Source organism: Mus caroli, unplaced genomic scaffold, assembly GCF_978045245.1.
Source record: "Mus caroli unplaced genomic scaffold, Mus_caroli_1 scaffold_3, whole genome shotgun sequence".
NCBI classification, from domain to species: domain Eukaryota; kingdom Metazoa; phylum Chordata; class Mammalia; order Rodentia; family Muridae; genus Mus; species Mus caroli.
Window position 1 is genome coordinate 108,901,020 of NW_028227258.1, and position 21,779 is coordinate 108,922,798.

At 45.3% G+C, this 21,779-nt stretch overlaps 1 protein-coding gene and 1 pseudogene across 1 annotated transcript in view; both read right to left on the reverse strand.

Annotated features, from left to right (window-relative positions):
• Nucleotides 1-1,910: 1,910 nt before the first annotated feature.
• Nucleotides 1,911-2,035, reverse strand: LOC115030789 (small nucleolar RNA SNORA17; annotated as a pseudogene).
• Nucleotides 2,036-11,301: 9,266 nt separating this feature from the next.
• Stoml3 (stomatin like 3) overlaps nt 11,302-21,779 on the reverse strand; it is a 19,199-nt gene continuing 8,721 nt past the window's right edge. The window contains exons 2-7 of the mRNA XM_021158706.2: nt 20,819-20,922; nt 20,666-20,738; nt 17,971-18,053; nt 15,941-16,144; nt 13,736-13,870; nt 11,302-12,374 (exon numbers count right to left, since the gene is read on the reverse strand). Of these exons, the coding sequence (XP_021014365.1) occupies nt 12,150-12,374; nt 13,736-13,870; nt 15,941-16,144; nt 17,971-18,053; nt 20,666-20,738; nt 20,819-20,922 (824 nt within the window). The 3' untranslated portion in view covers nt 11,302-12,149. The remainder of the gene's footprint in view (nt 12,375-13,735; nt 13,871-15,940; nt 16,145-17,970; nt 18,054-20,665; nt 20,739-20,818; nt 20,923-21,779) is intronic.

The window sequence follows — 21,779 nt, forward strand, 5'->3', positions numbered from 1 at the left end:
TTTCCCATAGAAAATAGGCAGTCAACTACAGTTCTTGACTTCCTCCAAACCTCCTGATAAAGACCAACATTTGGTTGATATTAAAAGCCAAAATAAATGTTACCAACAGTGGCCCTCCTAAGCATACAAGCAACAAAACATTAAAACCCATGAATAACAGGACTGGAGCAATGGCTTCACAGGAAAATATACACAATACAGTGTTCAGTACTGGGGATGGTACCTACGACTCACACATACACGGTGGGTGGCACTACCTCGGATCTACAGGATCTACAGTACAACCCTTTCTTTTTTTTTTTTTTTTTTTTTTTGGTTTTTCAAGACAGGGTTTCTCTGTATAGACCTGGCTGTCCTGGAACTCACTTTGTAGACCAGGCTGGCCTCGAACTCAGAAATCCGCCTGCCTCTGCCTCCCGAGTGCTGGGATTAAAGGTGTGCACCACCACGCCAGGCAGTACAACCCTTTCTTAAGGTTTTGGCTTGATACTGTTTAGCCCAGACTGGCTGTGAACTTGCTCTTTTGCTCTGACTGGCCTTGAACTTTCAGTCTTCCTGCCTCAGTCTCCCACATAGGGAGGGTCACAGCCCCCACCAGCACTGTCCTCTTAATCATCCATTCTGACTAACGGCTAGACACCAGGCCACTCACCCTGCCCTCAGGCAGCTGATAATCAAGTAAGACTGTCTTTGGAGGGAGGTGAACAGAGCCTCTTCTAGACAAGCAAACAGGGCCATGTGTGTATCTATCTGTGTCCCACAATGAAATTTCTTAGAACATTAGCATTAGATTCCACTCTTTTTTTTTTAACCTCAAAGCAAGCCTAATATGACGTCTGCTGCCCTCCCCCCTCCCTGCCCCCACAGCCTGGCATTTGTAAGGACTCTGTATGCTCAGAATCAAGGAAGCCACCTTACTATAAACTCTTTCCCAGCACGACAGTTTCAAAGTTAACATTTAAACCCACGTAAAGGCAGGCATGGTGACTCACACCTTCAATCTCAGCACTCAGGAGGCAGAAGCAAAGGGATCTTTATGAGTTTAAGGCCAGCCAGGTCTCCATTGTGAATTCCAGGATAGCCAGGGTGTGTGGACAGCTACTGTCTCAAAAATAACATTAAAATAAAATTTAATATGAATATGGCTGGCTGTGATGATGCATGCCCTTAACCTTAATGCCAGGACTGGGGAGGCAGAGGCAGGTGGGTCTGCAGAGTGGATTTCAGGTCAGCCAGAGTAATAGAGAGACTCTCTCAAGACCAAATCAAACAGTGAACGTTTTCTCACACTTCCGTGCTGGGAGTCCAACTGTTTCTGGGAGGGGGATTATGGAAGTGACAATCTGGGGATTAAATGCAGAATCATAGTTTGCATTAAAAAAAAACACATTTATTTGTTCTTCATGAACAACATATTCCCCAGTCTCCCCCTCCTCTCGTACCCATCCTCCATCCTTGCAACCTCCAACAGAGGAAAAAAATTCTCCTCGTGGAAGCTGTCAGTGTGTCTCCTGGTCTACCCTTTTGTTTACATTTCCTTGCTTGCAAATGGGCACTGCAAGGACTCCTTTCACTGGCACAAGGCCTCTGGCTTCTGCTACACTATCAGTATTGGACCCTCACTGGGACTCCTCTTGGATATCCTGTTGTTGCTCTGAATCATGGAGATCCTGTAGGTTTGGATCCGTAGGACCAGGTCCTTAATGTACTCCAGCAGTTCATGGATGGGGTAGATGTTGGGAACGGCCAATTCATTCATGCCCCCGATCTGGACCTGAGAGGTATTTAAGCTGGTCAGCCCTCCAGCTCTCACGCTCTCCAGACTCAGGACCAACTCACCTACAACGCCCACATCTAGGGCCAGCTCTACTGTGCTGCCCAGAATAGGTGCAGAGCCTGCTCTCTATAACACTGAGGGGCAGGGCCAGCTCTCCTGCTACCGTGATCCCAGAACCAACTCTCCCACCCTCTTCTCTGCTTCCTACTGGCATACATGTGGCACAGAAGCCACATCTGCAGTGTCCCTAGGGACAACCATAGTTTGACTTTAAAGAGTTTGAACATTTATTTTGAGAATATGTACTTAATGTTGGTATGGAAACCAGTTCAGCCATTTGATAGGGAAAAGAGAGAGAAGGTTTGTCGCTTTACAGATGGGAAATCCTTCGAACTGTGTGACCTAGAAAGAGACCACTGGAGCATCTTTTCACATTCCTTCCTCTTTCTAATCCTGACAGCATCCAGGAGGTAAAGAACACAAGAGTTCTCACCAGGCTACTACAAACGAATGGGGCACAATACCTTACCAGCACTCATCTATGTGTAATTTGGAAGAAAACTGTGACTACCGCTATTACAATACTCACAAATGCTTGCACACATATAAAAAAATAATCTCGACTCTGGATAGACAATGTGCTACTTGCATAGTTCACGTGGAAATAACACAGGTGATTTTCAAGATTAACACAAAGGTCATTTGTGAAAACCCATTGTGGGTATTTGTTTAAAGGTTAATTTATTTCCTTGAGTCATTTTCCTAGAATTGATCCTAATACTGCATAGTAATGGCAGACATTTCAAGACAGGGGTATCAGTTCACAGACAACCTGGTGTTGAGTGGCTACTTCCACTTTGATAAGACATTTAAAGTAGGAGATCTTTTCCTTCCTTTACCACCAAAAGACCATAAAGGAGTCAGAGAGCAAAAGAATTGATCCCCTAACAAAAGTTGGTGAAATGACGCTGCCTGTTGTGAATCTCTTGTTTGCTGAAGAGCTGAGCTCTCTCCGTTCTTCCTGTCATGGAGTGCACTGCCGCAGACCCTTTTGGTCCCTGTCTGCACAGAACAGGTCTCTGGTTGCAGATGGATAAGGAGTCGGAGAATGAATGACAGAAGAATCACAGGAGAGATTGTGTAGAATCTGAATGTATTGTCACAAAGTGAACACCAGTCTTATATAATACAGAAAACAAAGGGGTAGGGTGTCACAGCAGGCAAAGTACATTGAAGTTACCTGACACAAAACAAAGGAATGACTTCAAAAGAACTTATAGGAACCAGGTAATATTTACAGTAAAGTAAAACAGCTCTGCTTAGGATCAGCTAATGACAAGTAAGGATTTCACACCCTAGTCACAATTTGTGCTACTCTTTTGAGCCATGTGAAAGCTAGCACCAGGGGGTTCTGCTCTAGCAGACCTTCTCATGAATAATGCAATACCACAACCCCCCCTATTTCCTAGGCCTTGATAAATTCTTGTATGAGTGTAACTTGGCTGTTCTTTTAAGTATCTGTGGAGAATCTCCATTTGTCAAAAGAATTCACCAACTCGCTTCTAACATGCAATGTAGCCTGTTATACCTGGCTGTGGCGAAGATCCCTGTCTCAGTGGGATTCCATAACTCTTTCATGGTAAACCTACCTATTAGCTAGGCCATTGTATATTCCCTTGTTTGGGTGAGACTGGCTCTTGCCCTAAGTAATCACTCTGCAGACTAGCCCTGAGCTATTCTAGCTCCATTCTTTGCAATGCCTAATTATTTTCACCATCTCTACTAGAAGTAAATTTGAATGTTACTGAATAGGTAACATTCTCACTGAATTCCTACTGAATTCCAAGCTCATCGGCTTCAAGCTTTTTCTAGGATGTTGGAACACTGGTGGAGGCTTACCTATGTCAGAATTCAATCTTAAAAGGCACTTATAAGGATCCATACACCAGACTAACTCGGGGATAGGGTATGAGTATACGTGTTATGAGAATGCCTGGTTCCAGGAGGTTGAGTTTCCTTGAAACTCCCTGCCTTGTGAGTGCTTCTGAAAGACCCACAATGTGAGGACTCCCCCACATTCTGACTCAGGAGAGGCAACACCCCAAATCACTCACAAGAAACGGTCTTGCTGCAAACTGCAAGAGGATTTTTATTCAAGAGCACTCTCGGGCCCACGGTCATACACCACGCAGGGGTAGAGGACCGTGGCACCCCAAGTAGCTGGGTAAGGGGGTATTTAAAGGAAGAAACCACAACTCAAGGAAGTGGGGAGGGCATTGTTGGAAAATACCAAAGATACCAGTTAAGAGTCTCAAGGAAATGCAAAGTCACAAGAGTCACAAGGAATACCTGGTAATTGTTCCGGTTATCTCTCAAGACAGTTTTTAAGAGCCCCTAACAATAGCACATTTGCATAACGGGTTCCGGCATTGGTCAGGGTGACTTTCTTTAAACAAACACTCCCTGAACCCAGGAAGCGGGTGGGTGGAGGAATGTCGCTATCTGTTTTATGATTAGCATACCTTGGAGCATTAAGTCACAGAGGTCACATTCTCAAGCCTGGGCCTAAAGGCCTAGAATTTTGTTTTTACGTTATACTTTCACTTCCAGGCTTCTCGGCCTGCCAAGCAGACTTCACTGGAGTGTGCGTAGCAGTGCACTTAATTTCTTTTTTTTTTGTTTGTTTTTTGTTTTTTGGTTTTTGGTTTTTCAAGACAGGGTTTCTCTGTATAGCTCTGGCTGTCCTGGAACTCACTCTGTAGACCAGGCTGGCCTCGAACTCAGAAATCCGCCTGCCTCTGCCTCCCGAGTGCTGGGATTAAAGGCGTGCGCCACCACGCCTTTTCATTCACTTGTTTCCCCAGGGTTTTGCTTTGTTAAATGCCAACAAGAAACTATCCCAGCACTGACACACCTGTCCCTCTCCTCCCCTCCCCTGAACCCCTCTCTCCCTGCCTCCCCTGTTCCTTTCCCTCCTCTTTATCTACCACAGAGGGCTAGATTTTTCTGTAGGACTTCTAGCATCACCCTTCATTTCCTTGTGAAACCTTTATCATTTCAGCAGGCAGTGAACATTCCCATCCATCTTCACGGCACACTACAAGTGTGCTGTAACCTTCCTGGTTTTGATATTAAAGGTTATGGTGAAAGAAAAAAAAAAAAAACTTCCTGCCAAAGAAAAGGATCATACTCAATGATAGGATGGCCATGTGCACCTCTTTTTTTGTTTGTTTGTTTGTTTGTTTGTTTTGTTTTGTTTTTTTCTCAAGATAAACTAAACTCTGTCAATGTGATATTTAAAAGGCCCTTAAGGACTTCACTAAGAATAAAAGCCAAAGACAATATATACAAAATTCATTAGAATTGAATAATTTGCAATGAGATCAGCAGCCAAGAGACTGCTAGAATATCAACAGCATTAAGTTTTCAGAGTTCAACTCATGACATGGCCAGTGCTTGTCTGCTACTGACCAGATGGTGCCTTCTCTGACTGTGTGACTGCTTCAACAGCCCAGGTGAAGGCCTACGTGAATTTATTTTCTTCAGTGTTTGGACACTCCCACACAGTGTCAGTATTGTGTCTTAAGAGAGACAGAAGGAGAACAAGAGATAGATAGATAGATAGATAGATAGATAGATAGATAGATAGATAGACAGAGATAGAGAAAGTAAATTTTCAACTAACTAAAACAGTGTTGGGAGCTATTAAGACAACTCTATTGTCTTGATCTCCAAATTGGGCCTCTCCCCCTGAGAAGAAAAGGGAGTCAAAAGTGGGCCACCAACACACCGTTCCGAGAACAACCACAGAATGTTCCAGCCGTAAGTCAGCACCAGATGTCCTGACCACACCCTGATACCACCAAGTTCCTGCTTCCCCATGTAGCTGCCAAAAGAAAAATTTCCACTGCCCCACCCCTCCTGCTGAGAAGTACTTCCCCTTCTGCTTGTGCATTTAAGCCTTGAGCCTTGCTGAATACAGTGACACCTTGATGCTACTCAGACTGCTTCTGCCGTGTCGTTCCTGTACTTGGTGTCTGTCTCTCCCTCCTCCCATTTGGTTCTTAGGAGAAGGTCCCCTCGAGACCCTCGAATAATTGGATCTGCTGGACAGGTCAAAACAGTATATAATAAAATGACTTACACTGTACAAAACTGATCTTGGATTAGAACAAAAGATAAATTTTGTAAGGTAGATCATATTACCACAAATAGGGCATAGCTGTCTTTTCCTGTGACAGGAGTTTAAGTTTCTAGCAAGGTGGGTTTTTAAAAGCCTATTTGTGTATTTAAAAAAAAAAAACAAACAAACAACATTATCCTGGACAAGGAATGTGGGTTTTATAATTGTATTAAGAAGTTCCTTTCCGGGGCTGGAGAGATGGCTAAGTGGTTAAGAGCACTGACTGCTCTTCCAGAGGTCCTGAATTCAATTCTCAGCAACCACATGGTGGCTCACAACCATCCGTAATGAGATCTGGCGCCCTCTTCTGGAGTGTCTGAAGACAGCTATAGTGTACTTACATGAAATAAATAAATAAATAAATAAATAAATAAATAAATAAAAGTTCCTTTTCCCCACTTACATGTAATAGATAGATAGATAGATAGATAGATAGATAGATAGATAGATAGATAGATAGAAGTTCCTTTTCCCCCAGATGCCTTTCAACACATTAGCAAACACATATTTATCTCCTGATGAGCAGCACATCTGTGTCATGGAATTACATGCAGAACTTCACAGACTTTCCTGCTTCCCATGGGAATGCTTCAGAGACTAACGGGGCCTCATTGTTTTGTGTATTTGTTAAGTTACTGCATATTAGCTGGATATTAATGTTTAATTCTTAGACATATAATTATGCAAGTAGTTTGGCATCATTAATTCTTAAATCCAGGTCTTAAACATCTGTGATATAGCTATATGTGTTATATCCAATTATATATTGTTATTTAATAGAAATAAAAGTCCTTATAAACACGTGTGCTCAGACGACTCGTTGACCATGATGTATTTGTGTAGTTTTTGTTTGTACTAAAGTGACAGTCTCCTGACGGCTGCTAAGGAGAGCTTTCTGGTTCTGGAGCCAAGCTCACAAATGTCCCTTGGTGGGTCTGTTACTTCCACTGTCTTTCTGATACAAGTAGTAAATACATTCCATGTCTCCGAAGGATGCCCTCACAGGTCCCGGGGCTGTACACCAGCTGTAAAGGAGAAGACATGGCAGGAGGCCTATCCTGGCAACAAATATTTTAATGAAGCAAGTTCGAACTCACTGCTCCTTTGATGCTAGGAGCAGGTTTAGACCCTGATATGATTAGGAAACCTGGCCTAGCATCTCTGACAAGGATGAATCCACTGTCTGGTCTTTACTACCAATATAGACAGGTCACCCTTATCCAGACTTCACCTAAGTCAGTGATAATTCTGTTAGGGCAGATAAAGCTCTTGGCCAAGAGAGGAGAATTTCTGGACTGAGCTTAACTTTCCAGTTGTGAAGGGCCAAACACTTGACTAAGGGATCGTCCTGAGACGGTCAGCTCACCATGAGCGATGCTCAAGAAATGGGTGAAGTGTCCTTTAATCTGATATTTTTCTTTCCCAGAACCCACTTCCCCATGGCTTCCCAGTGCAAAAGCTTATAGGCCACATAAGTGAAAGTCCTAGGTCTGCCCACTTTTTACAGGTATTTTGGAAAATGCAACTTCTGTTTCTTTTCTAAGCATCTGTTTTCCATTTTTTAGCTTTTTGCGAACATTTTTGGCTTTCCTACTTTCTAGAACCACCCTCCCTGCCGTGTGAGCGCCTGCCTGTCTTAAATGGCAAGGGTTTCTCAGTTCTCCATCCCCCTTCTCTGGACAGCAACTAAAGTTTACAGTTTGCCTGCTCTGGGATTTTTCTTGTAAACTCTAGTAAAATTACCCTCCGTTTTTAAATTACTTTTTAAATAAGACCAAGAATCCCCAAAGGGAACCACAATTTCCTTTGTATCAATTAGCTTAGGTTCTTTTTTTTTATACCATGAAGCCACCACTACTTAATAATAAAGAGAATCACAAGCATATCCTACTTCAGATACCATAGTACAATCCCAAGGAAAAGGAGCAACATGAGAAAGAAGGCGAAATAGAAGAAAAAGAGTTCGCTGCTTTGTCCAAAGACTTTCAACAAAAGACTTTCAACATCGGAAAGGTGATGGACAAAATGACCATGTGGCATCAGAAAGGATATAGTCTGCAACGGAAATGCTCTGGTCAATCAGGTGTCTAGAAAGAAAGAATAGCAACTGGCCTTCGCAGTGGGAAATTTCCACATTGCTGAAGGGAATGCCTGACCCGGGAGTCAAAGGGAGAGGACCAGAAAGAGGCAAAAGCTCAGAACCACCAAGCATACACACAGTGGGAAACGTGATCCTCCTGCTGTGGACTTAAAAATCACTCCAAAGACTCCCATGTTTAGGAAAAAACCCAAGCCAAGTCAAGACACACCTGACAAGAGAAGAAACAAATGAATTGGGGCAGGAGGGTGAGATGCGCATGTGCTGGCCCCGCCTCCCTTCAACCAAGCCAGAATATTGTCCTGTCAGGTGGCTGGTAGTCTTTGACGACCTGACAACTCAAAGTGTATTTCATAAGGTGCCACTCACAATGTAAACAATGTGACAAGCTGCAAAGCAAAGCAAAGCAAAAACAAGCAGAGGCAAAAGCAAAACGCAAACAAAGGAAAAGCTTTTAAACAGTGGAGGATAGAACCCACCGGAAGTTGAGCGGGTCAGAGGTGTGTCCACGGTCACTACCCAGGAAGGAATATTTTACGGGAGCATGTGCAGAAAGAAGAGGCCAAATTATTTGCCCAGACTTTCCTTAGACTTTAGGATGGGTTGTAGCTGAAACCCATGGTTACTGGCCTCGCTACCTGTCCTAACGTTCTAGGTTCCTGAATGAAAGACATACATGTACAGCCTTTATCTTTTAATATACCTTAAATAGCTCAGTGTCTGGGCCACTTCCTAACATCCATGTGGGTGATGTACTTCCTCCAATATTCCCGAGTTATTACTTACTAAAATCTATATTCTGTCTTTGCTACCCCGGACCCAGACCTGCAGACCCCTCAGCTGCATTCCCAGGCGCCTACATGATGGCTCTCTCTCTGTGTTCTGCACCTATCAGGCCTGGTGTCTCTCTTCCCTCCCTGGCATGGCAGCTACCTCTCTTCCTGCTTCTTCCATAGTCACTGGCCAGGGGAATCCTAAAGTCCCACCTCTGTCTCCCTGCCCAGCCACTGGCTGCTGGCAACTTTACCTACCAGTTAAAACCCACTGGGGGCAAGGTCACCTTACCTGTGGACGTTTGGGTTCTCATGCAATTTGGAGAACCAAATTAACATAATACAAACAGCATTAGACCAAATCCACAACAGTGGGTGATCTTCACCATCGACTTAACTGGACTTAAAAACACGTAGGGCACAATCCACAGTTCTGAATATGTCAATGGGGTTTTTTCCAGAGAACAGGTTTTTTTTTCTGAGAACAGCAGAGCCACCCCAATAGTGGGCAGCACTACCCCATGGCCTAAGAGCCCGGGCATTCATCCCTGTGCTTCTCATTGCCTGCCTTTAAGAAGCCCAATCTAAAGCCCTTCTTTCTTCCTTATGATCTGCTGGTGAGGTATTCGGAAATAGCCGTGAGAAATGTTAACAACTACAAGGTGGAAACGGTTGCACAATTTGTTCCACAACTGTTTTTTTCTGGCCCCTGCAGACACAGGCTGTGCCCACCCATGGGCCCCTTTCACACTGTGAGCACCAGGTGGACCGCTGGCTTTGGGACTGTGCTGGGCAGCAAGGGTTCAGCCTAGGGGCTGTCATCAGTCAGCAGGGAACTCTGGGGGGGGGGGGGGCGGGGGGGGTGAAGGAGGGGCGAGGGGAGGGATTCCAGCCAAACTCACAGAAGTTGAGTTCACATTTAATCACACAGGGCTTTCTTGTATGAGCGTCCAGCTTGCTACAGAAAGTTAGAAAAACTCAGCTTTCACACATAGGTTTTTTGTGAATCTTGTATACTTCTTCATTTCTTACCTTGTAACCCTACCTGGGGTGGCTCTTGGCCATTCCCCTAGAATGAGAAATGCATATCCACTCTTTCATTTTACTTTTGGTTTGTTTGTGTCCCCCCACCCCACCCCCCACCACCCCCAACTCCCATACTGGCGACTAAATTCCCATACTAGGGCCACACACATGCTAGGTAAGTGCTCTCGGGCCAAGATTAATTTCTCAATAATTCAGTCCCACTTCTAATGCATCTGTGTGCCTCTGCTCAATTCTTTGGGGACCTGGAACCCAGATCCCTGTGGGTGTGCCCCGAGAACCTCAATTTCAGATGATAGTTGGTTAGTCAATTGAATCATGTGACATGGGCTCTTTGCCCCTCTTGAATAGTGATGTAGTGACTGTATGCAAAGAAGTCCTGCCTCACAGCTAAGAGAGACTATTTACAGTCTCCCTTCCTCTCTCCTGAGAAAGAACCTCAGCCCAGTCTCTGTGAATGGAGGTGGGGGATGTGTTTTGAACATCACCCTTGGCAGTCTACACTCCAAGATTTTCCTTCAGCCTCTTTATAGTCAAGTGTGCTTGTTTATCTTCAGGGGGTCTTTGTTTAGTCAGCCTTTAGTAAAAGCAAAAGTTATAAAACTGTACTAAAGAAATAATCACCATTAATGCTAGGAGACAGAGTCACTTGAAGCTGCAGGAAGTTGTCTTGTCTTGTTTTAAAACAGGATCGCACTATGTAGCTCTGGCTGTCCCGGAACTTTTTATATGGACCAGGCTGGCCTCCAAGTCCCAGAGATCCTCCTGACTCTCTGCCTCTAGAGTGCTGGGATTAAAGACCTAGTCTATGTAGCCAGCTCCGAGCCAGCCAGCACAACACAGTGAGCACCAAAAGTAAATACATGGAAAAGTAAAATAAAAAAAATAATAATAATAAAATAAAATAGATCTAATTTCTCAAAACTAATCCTGATAGAAAACCATGCCTTGGCAATAAAATAAACTCTATAAATGTTGTGTTTTATAAAAAGATAAGGAGAGAAGGAATGTGTTTGATGGAGGCATAGTCAGGTGTGGGGAAGGGCTGCCTCTGAGGGCCCATGCTGAGTCATCCCTTCCCCCTGAGGGACCAGCCACACATGGTATAATATAGGATAGAGTTTATTCAGGGCATGGGGAGGGGAGTTGAGAGGGTAGTAGAGACAGAGACAGAGAAAGGGAGAGAGAGAGAGAGAGAGGGGGGAGAGAGAGAGAGAGAGAGAGAGAGAGAGAGAGAGAGAGAGAGAGAGAGAGAGAGGAGTAGAGGCTGGCGAGAGCGGGAGCAAGAAGGCAAGAGAGAGCAGAGGGGGCAAGCAGCAAGCAGCCCCTTTTATAGTGAGTCAGGCACACCTGGCTGTTGCCAGGTAACTCTGGGGCGGAGCCTAGACAAAAATGCTAACACTATTAAAGCAATTTTAAAATCATGTTCACTTTCTATGACTTCCTTTTTTTATTATTTGCAACAAGTTGTTTGAGCTGGGGAAAGATTACAAACAGCCCTTAATCACTATGGCTCTTGGGACTCGCAGAGTGAAAACATGCAATTCACAGACCGACCTCCCCTGTGGCTCTGAAGGTCTTACAAGTAAGCAAATTACCCTGTGCTCTTCTGCCTTGCTGTGCCTCTGGCCCTGACAAAGGTGTGAGGGTGCTGAGAACGCCAGCACTTTAACAGGACATCCAGGGTATCAAGAGAGCTGGGCCTGACCTGGTCCCTTTGCCCTGTGTTGCTGTTATGCTGCAGCGGTTTTTTATTTTCTACATCCAAATCCGTCCTAAGTTTCAGCCTTGAGTCGTTTTCTTACTTGAACTAAAGCAAGACGTTTTATTGGAACAGTGGATCAAATGCATAGCATAAATGTAGGATCTGCTTTTCTTTACAAATGACCTAGGGTCCTTCTCCAACACAGTTTAAATTCTAAAGTTCTTATCAGTCACCTAGAGTCTCCGCCCACCCTGAGAGATTCTCTGTTGATAGTCAGGGACAACCACTAACTAATTATATATGAATATTGAATATTGGTTATGCCTTTAAAATAAAAGTAGTGCATGGCTCTCGATCTTGTTTTTGTTTGTGTAGCTTCTATGTCTCTCTGGGAATTCTGCTAGCTGTGGAGTTACCGTATTTTATTCATGGTGCATGAGTACGTGCGTGCTTGCGTGAGTGCGTGCGTGCTTGCGTGAGTGCGTGCGTGCGTGCATTCGTCTCTACTGGCTGACTTCTCCATGGTACAGAAAGGCCTTTCTAAGCAGCAGGCTGTTATGTGGAAGACCTCAGGCTTTAGCAGTGACCTTCTTATTGTTGCCATAGCTGATGCCACCAATGCCCTCGAGTATGTTCATCGGCAGGGGAAACACAATGGTGGAATTCTTCTCCGTGGCCACCGTGGTCAAGGTCTGCAGGTACCGAAGCTGGAGGGCGACGGGGGACTCCGCCAGCACCATGGAAGCCGACTTCAGAGACTTAGAAGCATTCATTTCTCCCTCTGCTGCAAGGACCTAGCGTGAGAGAAGCAAGAGTTGACAACTGCACGGTATCTGCAGCCTCCTTTTTCTGGGCTTTTTCCCCACTTTGTCACCTGGGTTTGTCCCTGCTCACGTTCTTGGCAAAGACAAGATTTTCACATCCTAGAGGATTTGAGAAAATTCAAAACGTTTCCCAAAGCCAGTGACTATGCTGGTTAGCTGTGCCGATTATTTCATTTGGTTTCGTTTGGTTTGGTTTTGTTATCTCCTTGAGGGATGGCCTCCATTAAATTGGCCGTGGGCAAGTCTGTGAGGCATTTTTTTAGATTAATGTTGACATGGGAGGGAGGGCCCAGCCCTTTGTTGTTGTTTTTACAAGATGACATGTTCTTATTTAATTAAATATTGCTGGTGGTGGTGGTGGTGGTGGTGGTGGTGGTGTGTGTGTGTGTGTAGCCTGCACACACCATAGCATGTGTGTGGAGGTCTGAGAGGAACGTTCAGGAGTCAGCTGTCCCATACTGTGGAATACAGGGCTCTATCCCAGCTGGTCAGGTTTGTATGGCAAGTGCTTTTCTCTGCTGAGCCATCTCTCGGACTCTCCTTCCATCCTGTTGCTGAGTTAGTCTCATTCTAACAATGACATAATTGTTTCTATTCTCTCAGACTTTGATCATAGCAGTAATGAGCCCCAGCCCAGTAACTCTTCCTTGAGACTGTCTCTATTGACTGTTCTTCTAAATCCTGAGATAACCTAAGAGGAACCCCCGCCAGGGTTCAACTGACCCATCTGTGGGAGCTCGTTTTCCATGGGCCACAGGAGTCCCCCTCAGCTGCTGCTGGTACTCAGATAGACAGAGAAGATAGGACTAGGGAACAGGCAGAGAGCAGGCTCCCTCAGTCCCACGTGGGTTTCCTATGAGTAATACCTCAAGATTTCCAGTCTCTCACACTTCAGTCAATCTACACAGAAGCTAAGGTGACAGCAGATTCTAGAACATTCGGGGACAAGTTGAGTTTCACACATTCGAATCCCAATCCGCCTTGTATTTAGTCATTCTTTTAAATTCAGTAACAGTTATCATTCTCAAATAACAATGCCTAAGACATTGACAGCAGGTTGGCCATTTCTGAAATGTCAGTTGTAATAATGATGGTGGTTCCCAAATGGCTCTGGGATCTGCCTCACAGGATCTACAATGCTTTCTCCAGAACAACAGTGGCCACAGTTCATCCTCAAGTTGCTCATGGCTCCACATGCAGCCAACAGAGTCTTAACCTACTACCAAGCTTCCTCAGGATTGTGGACGGAATCTCTTTAAGAACAGTGACTGGTATTCTACTCTCCCTTCGGTTCCATTCTTGCTCGCCTCCACGCTAACATCCTTTCTTACCTTGGCTCTGGCTTCCCGGGTAGCCTCAGCCTCAGCCGCCATGGACCTCTGCAGCTGCACAGGAATCCGGACATCTTTGATTTCCACCCGGGCCACTCGGATTCCCCATAGCTCGGTGGCATCATCAAGCAAGGTCTGTTTCCAGAAGAAAAGACATCGATCAGAAGACAGGTGACTTGACCCGAGTGTCTGGTACTTTTGGGGAGGCTGTCTTTTCTGAACTCATTGATCATATTGGGAATCAAAGGGAATCTCCTGGAGGTTTCATGTACAAATCTAGAGCTGAGGGCAGAGCTCTGTTGGTAGAGAACTTGCACTGCAAGCAGAAAGCCCTGGGTTTGATTCCCAGAACGACATAAACTGGGCATAGTGGTGTGTGCCTGCAGTCTCAGCACTCAGGAGGCAGAGGCAGGATAATCAATCGCAAGTTCAAGGCCATTCTCAGTTATATGGGGAATTCAAGGCCCACCTGGGATACATGAGACTGGGTCTAGAGAGAAAGCTCTCACACACAAGCTCTTCATCTAACACTTATTGGTCAACTGAAAGAGTCCACCCTATCACCTCCCTAAGAAATTAAATGGCACCCTTGCAGACTTCAGCAAGTGTTCCAGATGTCAGTGCACAGGCTTCTCTCGAAGACAGACCTGGATTTGTCCTGGCCCTACAATTAGCAGCCATGAATCTCTGCATCGGCATGATAACCTGAGTCTCTGGTTTTCTCACCTAGGCTTCCTGTCAGCTTTGTCACATGGGTTGGAGGTGACAGGCACGTAATGACCTAGTGTTCATTACTGACTTTTTTTCTTTTCCCCAAAATACTTGTCTTGCTTTCTTAAGCCTCTGCCTTGGAGCAGGAAGATACTGATGTTTTAAAGCAAGAGATGTTTTAGAGCATGTTTTTAGTACATTTTAAAAGTCTGTTCTTTATGCACACTTTAAATGGTGGAAGACATGTTGCAGGTCACCCCAGAGACAAACAAAAATGACAAAGTCTAAGGAGAACCCAGGGCAGAGAACTTGGCCACAAGTTAACCAGTGATCTCACTTCCACTGACCATGACTTTGTGGGACCCCAGGAGTTGGTGAGACTACCTAAGATGCTAGAGATCCGCTTTTGGAGTGTTGTCAGATTTTTAGAGTTCTCACTGATGTCCTTGGGCAGAGCTGATGGGTACTTGTCCATCCTAACTTACGGATTGCACAGAAGCCATGAAGGATTCAGGTTGAATTTCCTTGTAAATTACAGAGAGGAGTTTCAGAATCACACAAAGTCATGGACATAAGAAAATACAGAAATAGCCGGGCATGGTGGCGCACGCCTTTAATCCCAGCACTTGGGAGGCAGAGGCAGGTGGATTTCTGAGTTCCAGGCCAGCCTGGTCTACAAAGTGAGTTCCAGGACAGCCAGGGCTACACAGAGAAACCCTGTCTCGAAAAACCAAAAAAAAAAAAAAAAAATACAAAATGCTATTTATAAACTAGAATTTGGCATCGGCAGCGTTCAGAGTTGTTACGCGTTTGATGGTTATTATTATGGGTGATTATATTATAGCTGACACTGGCTATAGTGTGAGTTTAAATTGTCCACATATCTCCCAGTTTTGCTGCCCCAAATGACCCTTCTTGTTTTATTCCACTGAAATATAGGGGTCTGGGAACTGCCTGATAATGGTTGTACTTCTTTAATGGTAGTTTAAACTGAAAATAAATATGGCTTTGTAACCTCTTTTTAAAAAGGTTAAGTGTGCAGTGTTTGTTTAGACTTTCCAACTTAAAGATACAAGACAAGAGGAACAATTCTCAAAGCTTCTTTCTCCCAGGCAAACATTTAATGTTTTGCCTACATGTGTATCTATGTACCACATGTGTGCCTGGTACCTAAGGAGACCAAAAAAAGGCATCAGATCCTCTGGAACTGGAGTTACATATGGTTATGAACCACCACGTGGGTGCTGGGAGTCAAACTCAGGTCTTCTTCAAGAGCACTCTTAATGGCTGAACTATCTCTCTAGCCCCATGCAAATCTTTAAATCTATACTTTATGATGGCAGACAAATGGTGTTACGAGGGCAAAGGAAACCCATCTTGAGAGTACAGCTATCCCTGGGCTGGGGAGTCTTGGCTCTGCAGTATAGATAGTGGTAGTCACTGACCTGGGGTGAGGGAATTCAAGACGTGGGCTCTTAGTTCTGAGGTCTTTACCTGGATGCTATGTGCGATCTCTTCTCGCCCAGACAAGATCTGGGACAAGGTCTGTGTCCCTAAGACATTTCTCAGAGTGGTCTGAGCCAGCAGGAACGTGGCCTGGTGAACATCGTTCACATTGGCCACAGCTGAGACAGCGCTGTAGATTCTGTAATAGACGACTCCATCCACTTGGGTGGTCACAGAGTCTCTTGTGAGGATCTGCAGAGCACAGACATGGTGGAACGTTGGTGTATACTATGCAAGGCAAGGAGGCAGCCAACCCCAGAGTCTTCCCTCACAGAAGGACATTGTTAATGGCAACTCAGGCTAGCAGTTGCCAAGCATGTCCCATCTTCAAAATAATAACCCCCCACAGCTAAAGACTGCACAGACTTGGTCCCTACCTATCCCTGTAGCTTCAACTCAGAGCAATAGTTCTCAACCTCCCTACTTCTGTGACCCTTTAACATAGTTCCTCATGTTGTGGTGACCCGCAATCATAAAACTGTCTCATTGCTATTTCATATCTGTAATTTTGCTACTGTTATGGATCACAATGTAAATATCTGATATGAAGGATATCTGCTCTATGACCTCTGGAGGTCACGACCCACGGGTTGATAACCATTTGACGTGGGGAATTCTTACATCCCACAGGCATAAAGTCCTACTCTCTTCTCCTTCCAAATAGAAATAGAATTTGTATCCTGTTGTCTGCTTGGTATGCAGTTCTCATTAAAAGAAGCAGCAATGCTTCTTAGAAAACGTAGAGGGCACCAGAGACCATGTTCTAGTCTCAAGCAAAGCAAATTCTTTCACTTTACAGAGGTTCTGCATCAGGCATTCTGAACCATGTGCCTGTGCCTGTGCCTGTGCGCCTGTGCCTGTGCGCCTGTGCCTGTGCGCCTGTGCCTGTGCGCCTGTGCCTGTGCGTCTGTGCCTGTGCCTGTGCCCGTGCCCGTGCCTGTGCCTGTGCGCCTGTGCCTGTGCGCCTGTGCCCGTGCCCGTGCCCGTGCCTGTGCGCCTGAGCCTGTGCCTGTGCCTGTGCGCCTGTGCGCCTGTGCCTGTGTGCCTGTGCCCGTGCCCGTGCCCGTGTTGCGTCTGTAGACCCACAAAAGCTTTTTGAAGCTTCCCAGTGTCTGTGATGGGATAGCTCACATCGGAAGCTGGTCCCCATGCCTCCTGATAGCCCAAAGTGATAGTAGGTACCTGGACCTTGACTGGTTTCCTGACTGCTTATCGCTTTGGCCATCCCCAGTCCTCCATCTTCCTGCATTTTCTTTCCTTTCTAGATGCCTTTGGTTATAATAGGGCAGCATGCTAGCCAATACCGCTTCCTCTTCCCTAGCACTCAGTTACTGGTTTGGGTCATGATTCACGCTATTTCAAGAATTATTTGAAGTTCAAATTCAGGTGGGTCCTGTGTAGCCTCTGTACTGCTCAGACACCCAGTCTGTTCCAACACACACAGACAGCAAATATGAACAGCAGAAGTAAAGATAAGTCAAACAGCTATTTCTAAAGGTCCCTCTGAGAAGGCTGTGGAGAGCGCAGCCTAACCAGCCCCTGGCCTCCAGCAGGTTCCACTCAGCTTCCCTGCCTTAACCCTCCTGTCTCCATCCAGCTTCCCCACCAGTGCTCAGCCTCGCAGCCCTCCCCTTCCAGTTCATTCTCCTTTGGCAAATAAAGCAATTCAGATGAGAGCCATCTGAAGCAATTCACGCAGGCCCTGGGGTTGGGCTGGGAATTAAGTCATCCTTTCCCCTGGTAGGTTAAAATGATGCTCCGTGGGCTGGTGAGATGGTTCAGTGGGTAAGAGCACCCGACTGCTCTTCCGAAGGTCCAGAGTTCAAGTCCCAGCAACCACATGGTGGCTCACAACCATCCGTAACGAGATCTGGCGCCCTCTTCTGGAGTGTCTGAAGACAGCTACAGTGTACTTACATATAATAAATAAATAAATCTTTTAAAAAAAAAATGATGCTCCGTGTCACAGTGGACCTGTGCACCGTTTTATTTGGAGTAGCCCTTGTTTCATTCCATACCTCTTGTGGAGGAATGTTACAAGTAACCGTTCGAAGATCCACTTTGACAAACACGTCAATGCAAGGCAGGACCAGGATCAAACCTTTAAAAGAATAAAATGGATTTGAAATTCGACCCATTCAGATGGATGACAAGGACAGTCTTTCAGATATGCTGCGCATCTCTTTGTGACGCTGTCTGCGTTTCTCAGATCTTCAGTGTGAACACATCAACCTTGGTGAAGGTGACTTATTCTGATCAGTCAATAATTAAGGCAAAATAAATACTTAGGAAAATAACTACTTTGGTAAAGCACTAAGGTCCCTGACATACATGTTTTAAATCTTTTTTTATTCTCAGGTAATCTATTTCGACTTAAACATTTATTTTGAGGTGAATTTAAAGGGGGTACTTAGGAAATTGGTTTTCTAATGATAAACAGTCAAGTTTGGCTTTGACTAAAAGCTACCAGCAACTGTCTCCACACCATGAACAATGCTGAAGGACTACTACATTAAAGTCCTCCCTCCAGGCTCAGGTACTCAGGAAGGAGTCTGAGGTAGGAGAGTACACATTCATATCCTGCCTGGATTACATAGCGAATCCAAAGCCAGCTTGGCCAATTTAAGAGTTTTCTCGAAAATTTAAGAAAAAAACATTTTTAATGCTTCAGGTAGCTCAGCAGTAGAGCACCGGGCACTCAGCTAGCACCGTCTTCCAGGGGCTAGCATAGTCTTCCAGGGGCTAGCACGGTCTTCCAGGGGCTAGCACGGACTTCCAGAGGCTAGCACGGACTTCCAGGGGCTAGCACAGTCTTCCAGGGGCTAGCACGGACTTCCAGGGGCTATCACGGTCTTACAGGGGCTAGCACCGTCTTCCAGGGGCTATCACGGTCTTACAGGGGCTAGCACGGTCTTACAGGGGCTAGCACGGTCTTACAGGGGCTAGCACAGTCTTCCAGGGCTCAGATTCCCTGCAAACAGCACACCTCAGAACTGAGAACAACTGTGTCTCCCGAGCTGTGTTCAAGTGCAATGGTGTTGCTTCTGATTCCAAGCAGTAAGCGCTGGGTTTAGAGGATGTCAGGGTAGGGCAATGTAAGAAATCCCATCTGAAGCCAGGCGTGGTGGCACACACCTTTAATCCCAGCATTCGGGAGGCAGAGGCAGGAGGATTTCTGAGTTCGAGGCCAGCCTGGTCTACAAAGTGAGTTCTAGGACAGCCAGGGCTACACAGAGAAACCCTGTCTCAAAGAAAAAAAAACAAAAACAAAAAAAAAAAACAAAAACCATCTGAGCGCACTGGGGGTTTCCAGCTCTACCCACAGATTTGTGTTCTTGAATCACAGCCAAAAGGCACATCAGCAAGGTAAGGATACGGAGCTGTTTCCATCAGTCAGGAAATCTGTTTGTTTGCTTGCTTGTTTCAGAGCTGAGGACCGAACCCAGGGCCTTGTGCTTGCTAGGCAAGCGCTCTACCACTGAGCTAAATCCCCAACTCCAGGAAACCTTTGTTATTGTATTTCTTTTCAAGGCAGAAATCAGCATTTAGTCTGTGCGAGGAGCCAGCAGGAGGGACTGAGAACGCTGGGTTTGGTTGTTAATTCATAGCATTTCAAGCTTTGTTTTGTTCTCCAAAGCTTCCTGAGTCCTCTAGTAAGGATCCCCATCCTAACCCTCTCCCCCTCCCCCTCCCTCTCTCCCCCTCTCCCTCCCCCTCCCCCTCCCCCCCCTCTCTCTGTGTGTGTGTGTGTGTGTGTGTGTGTGTGTGTGTGTGTGTGTGTGTGATGGTTAATCCCAGGTTCTCGAGAACTACCTTGAGTTCCATGTCAGCCAACCCCAAAGCCATGCCTAGGACCCTGCCCGGCATCCATGAGTGCTGGATATGGCTGCTTTTCTCATTAACACTTTTATTACTAAAGGATAATTTGCTATTTGCAGAAGTGTTAGCAATTTGGCTTGTTTCCCTCTGGCCCTCATGACGTTCTGAGGCAACCCATTAGCCCCAGGGACATGCGTGACGGGATTTATTATCCTGGGACTCTTAGCAGAGAAATCTTTTGGGAGAATTCATTTAAGAGGGACACATTCTTTTCTGGAGTTCTCCAAGTGGTAGCTACTCTGCCTCTGTCCTGCCCCAGTTTTATTTTTAACTTGTAATCTTGGGTCCATCAAACTGAAGAGAGAGAGAGAGAGCTTGGTTATTTTTTATTAGTAGTCTCTAGCACTGATGTGTTGATAAATGTTATATATATATATATTATATATATATTGTATATATATATAATATATATATGAATGTTATATGTATATATACACACACGTGTGTGTGTGTTTGTATGTATACCCTTTCAAAAGATAATAAAATCTAGCTCCTTGAATAGTCCCTATGAGTAGTTTAATGGTCCACAGAGGCTATTTACTCTCTTCTTTGTTCCCTGGACCTGACTCATCAGAGCCCTGGGAATAAATGACATCTACTCAATGTGTTCCATTTATTAGAGTACTTGGGGTGTGAGTTATAAAACAGGTTCATATTTCAAAATGCTCAAACTCGTGGTCTCTCCCACTCCCATTCTGTCCAGAGCAATAACTGTCCACTGCCTAAAACATAAGGTCTCCTGCTTTCTAGATTTTTTTCTTGGACCCTCATTAGATGCCCCTGGTGGTGGTGATGGTAGCAACAGATGCCCACAGCCCACAGCCTCTGCCATACCTGGTCCCTTGGCTTTATCAGCTTGGATGCGTCCCAGTCTGAAGACAACAGCACGCTCATACTCCTTAATGATCTGAGAGAATAAGGAAGAGCCTTTAGTCTTAGTATCTGCCAGTTTACAGGAAGATACCCACTTATTTCCGGGGGCATTACCTTCAAGCACATCCATATTGAGATTGGGAAGGTAACAAGCATCAGCAGGAAGGAAAGGAAAAACAGGATCCAGCCGCACACACCAAGCTGGCTTTTGCTGGTGCCTGGGAAGTGAGAGAGAAGTGAGCCTGTAATCTAAGTGAGTCTTAGCAAAGCTCTCAGGCAGCATCGATGAGGAGGCAGTGTATCCTGACATTGCCCAAGCCCTGCAGGAATCCATCCACACTGTAAGTCTAATTGTACACAGATGTAGAGCACCCCAACCCCACTTCCATGTACACACCACACATGCGGGATGGTTTATGGTAGTTCTTAGAAATTAAGTCAATCTGCCCCTCCCAATCAGCCACTCAGCAATCAACAGCGATAGCTTATGACCAGCCCTGGTGTATCATTATCCAGACATGAAAAGATGTCTTGGAACATGACCATGAACCACTCATATCAGACCCATTGGGTTCTTAGGGCCCTTGATTCTCCAGATGAAGTTCAAAACAAGCCCTGAGATAGGTCAGGAGGTATTGTCATCCCTAGAGGGGAGGGCGGTGTGCATGTGGGAGAACATCTTAGAACCCTTGGGTGTGAGTTTCTATGCAAAGTCTCTCAAGTGCTGACTCCAGAGCTTTACACAGACAATCCCAAAAGAGGCTCTCTTTTCTCAGTCAGTAAGATGCAGGTAGAAGTTACTTACCTGGGAAGATCCAATGAAGACTAAATGATGCTATGTTTATATGGTCCTAGCCCAGGCATTAATGCATGTGTCTGTGTGTGTGCTTGTAAATGTGTGTATGTCTGTATCTGTGTGTGTCTGTCTGGATGTCTGTGTATCTATATGTGTGTGTGCATATTTGTCTGGTATGTATCTCTGTATGTATATATGATTGTATGGATAGATATATGTGTATATGTATATGTGTATGTATGTGTGCATTTGTATCTGTGTGTGTGTGTATGTGTATGT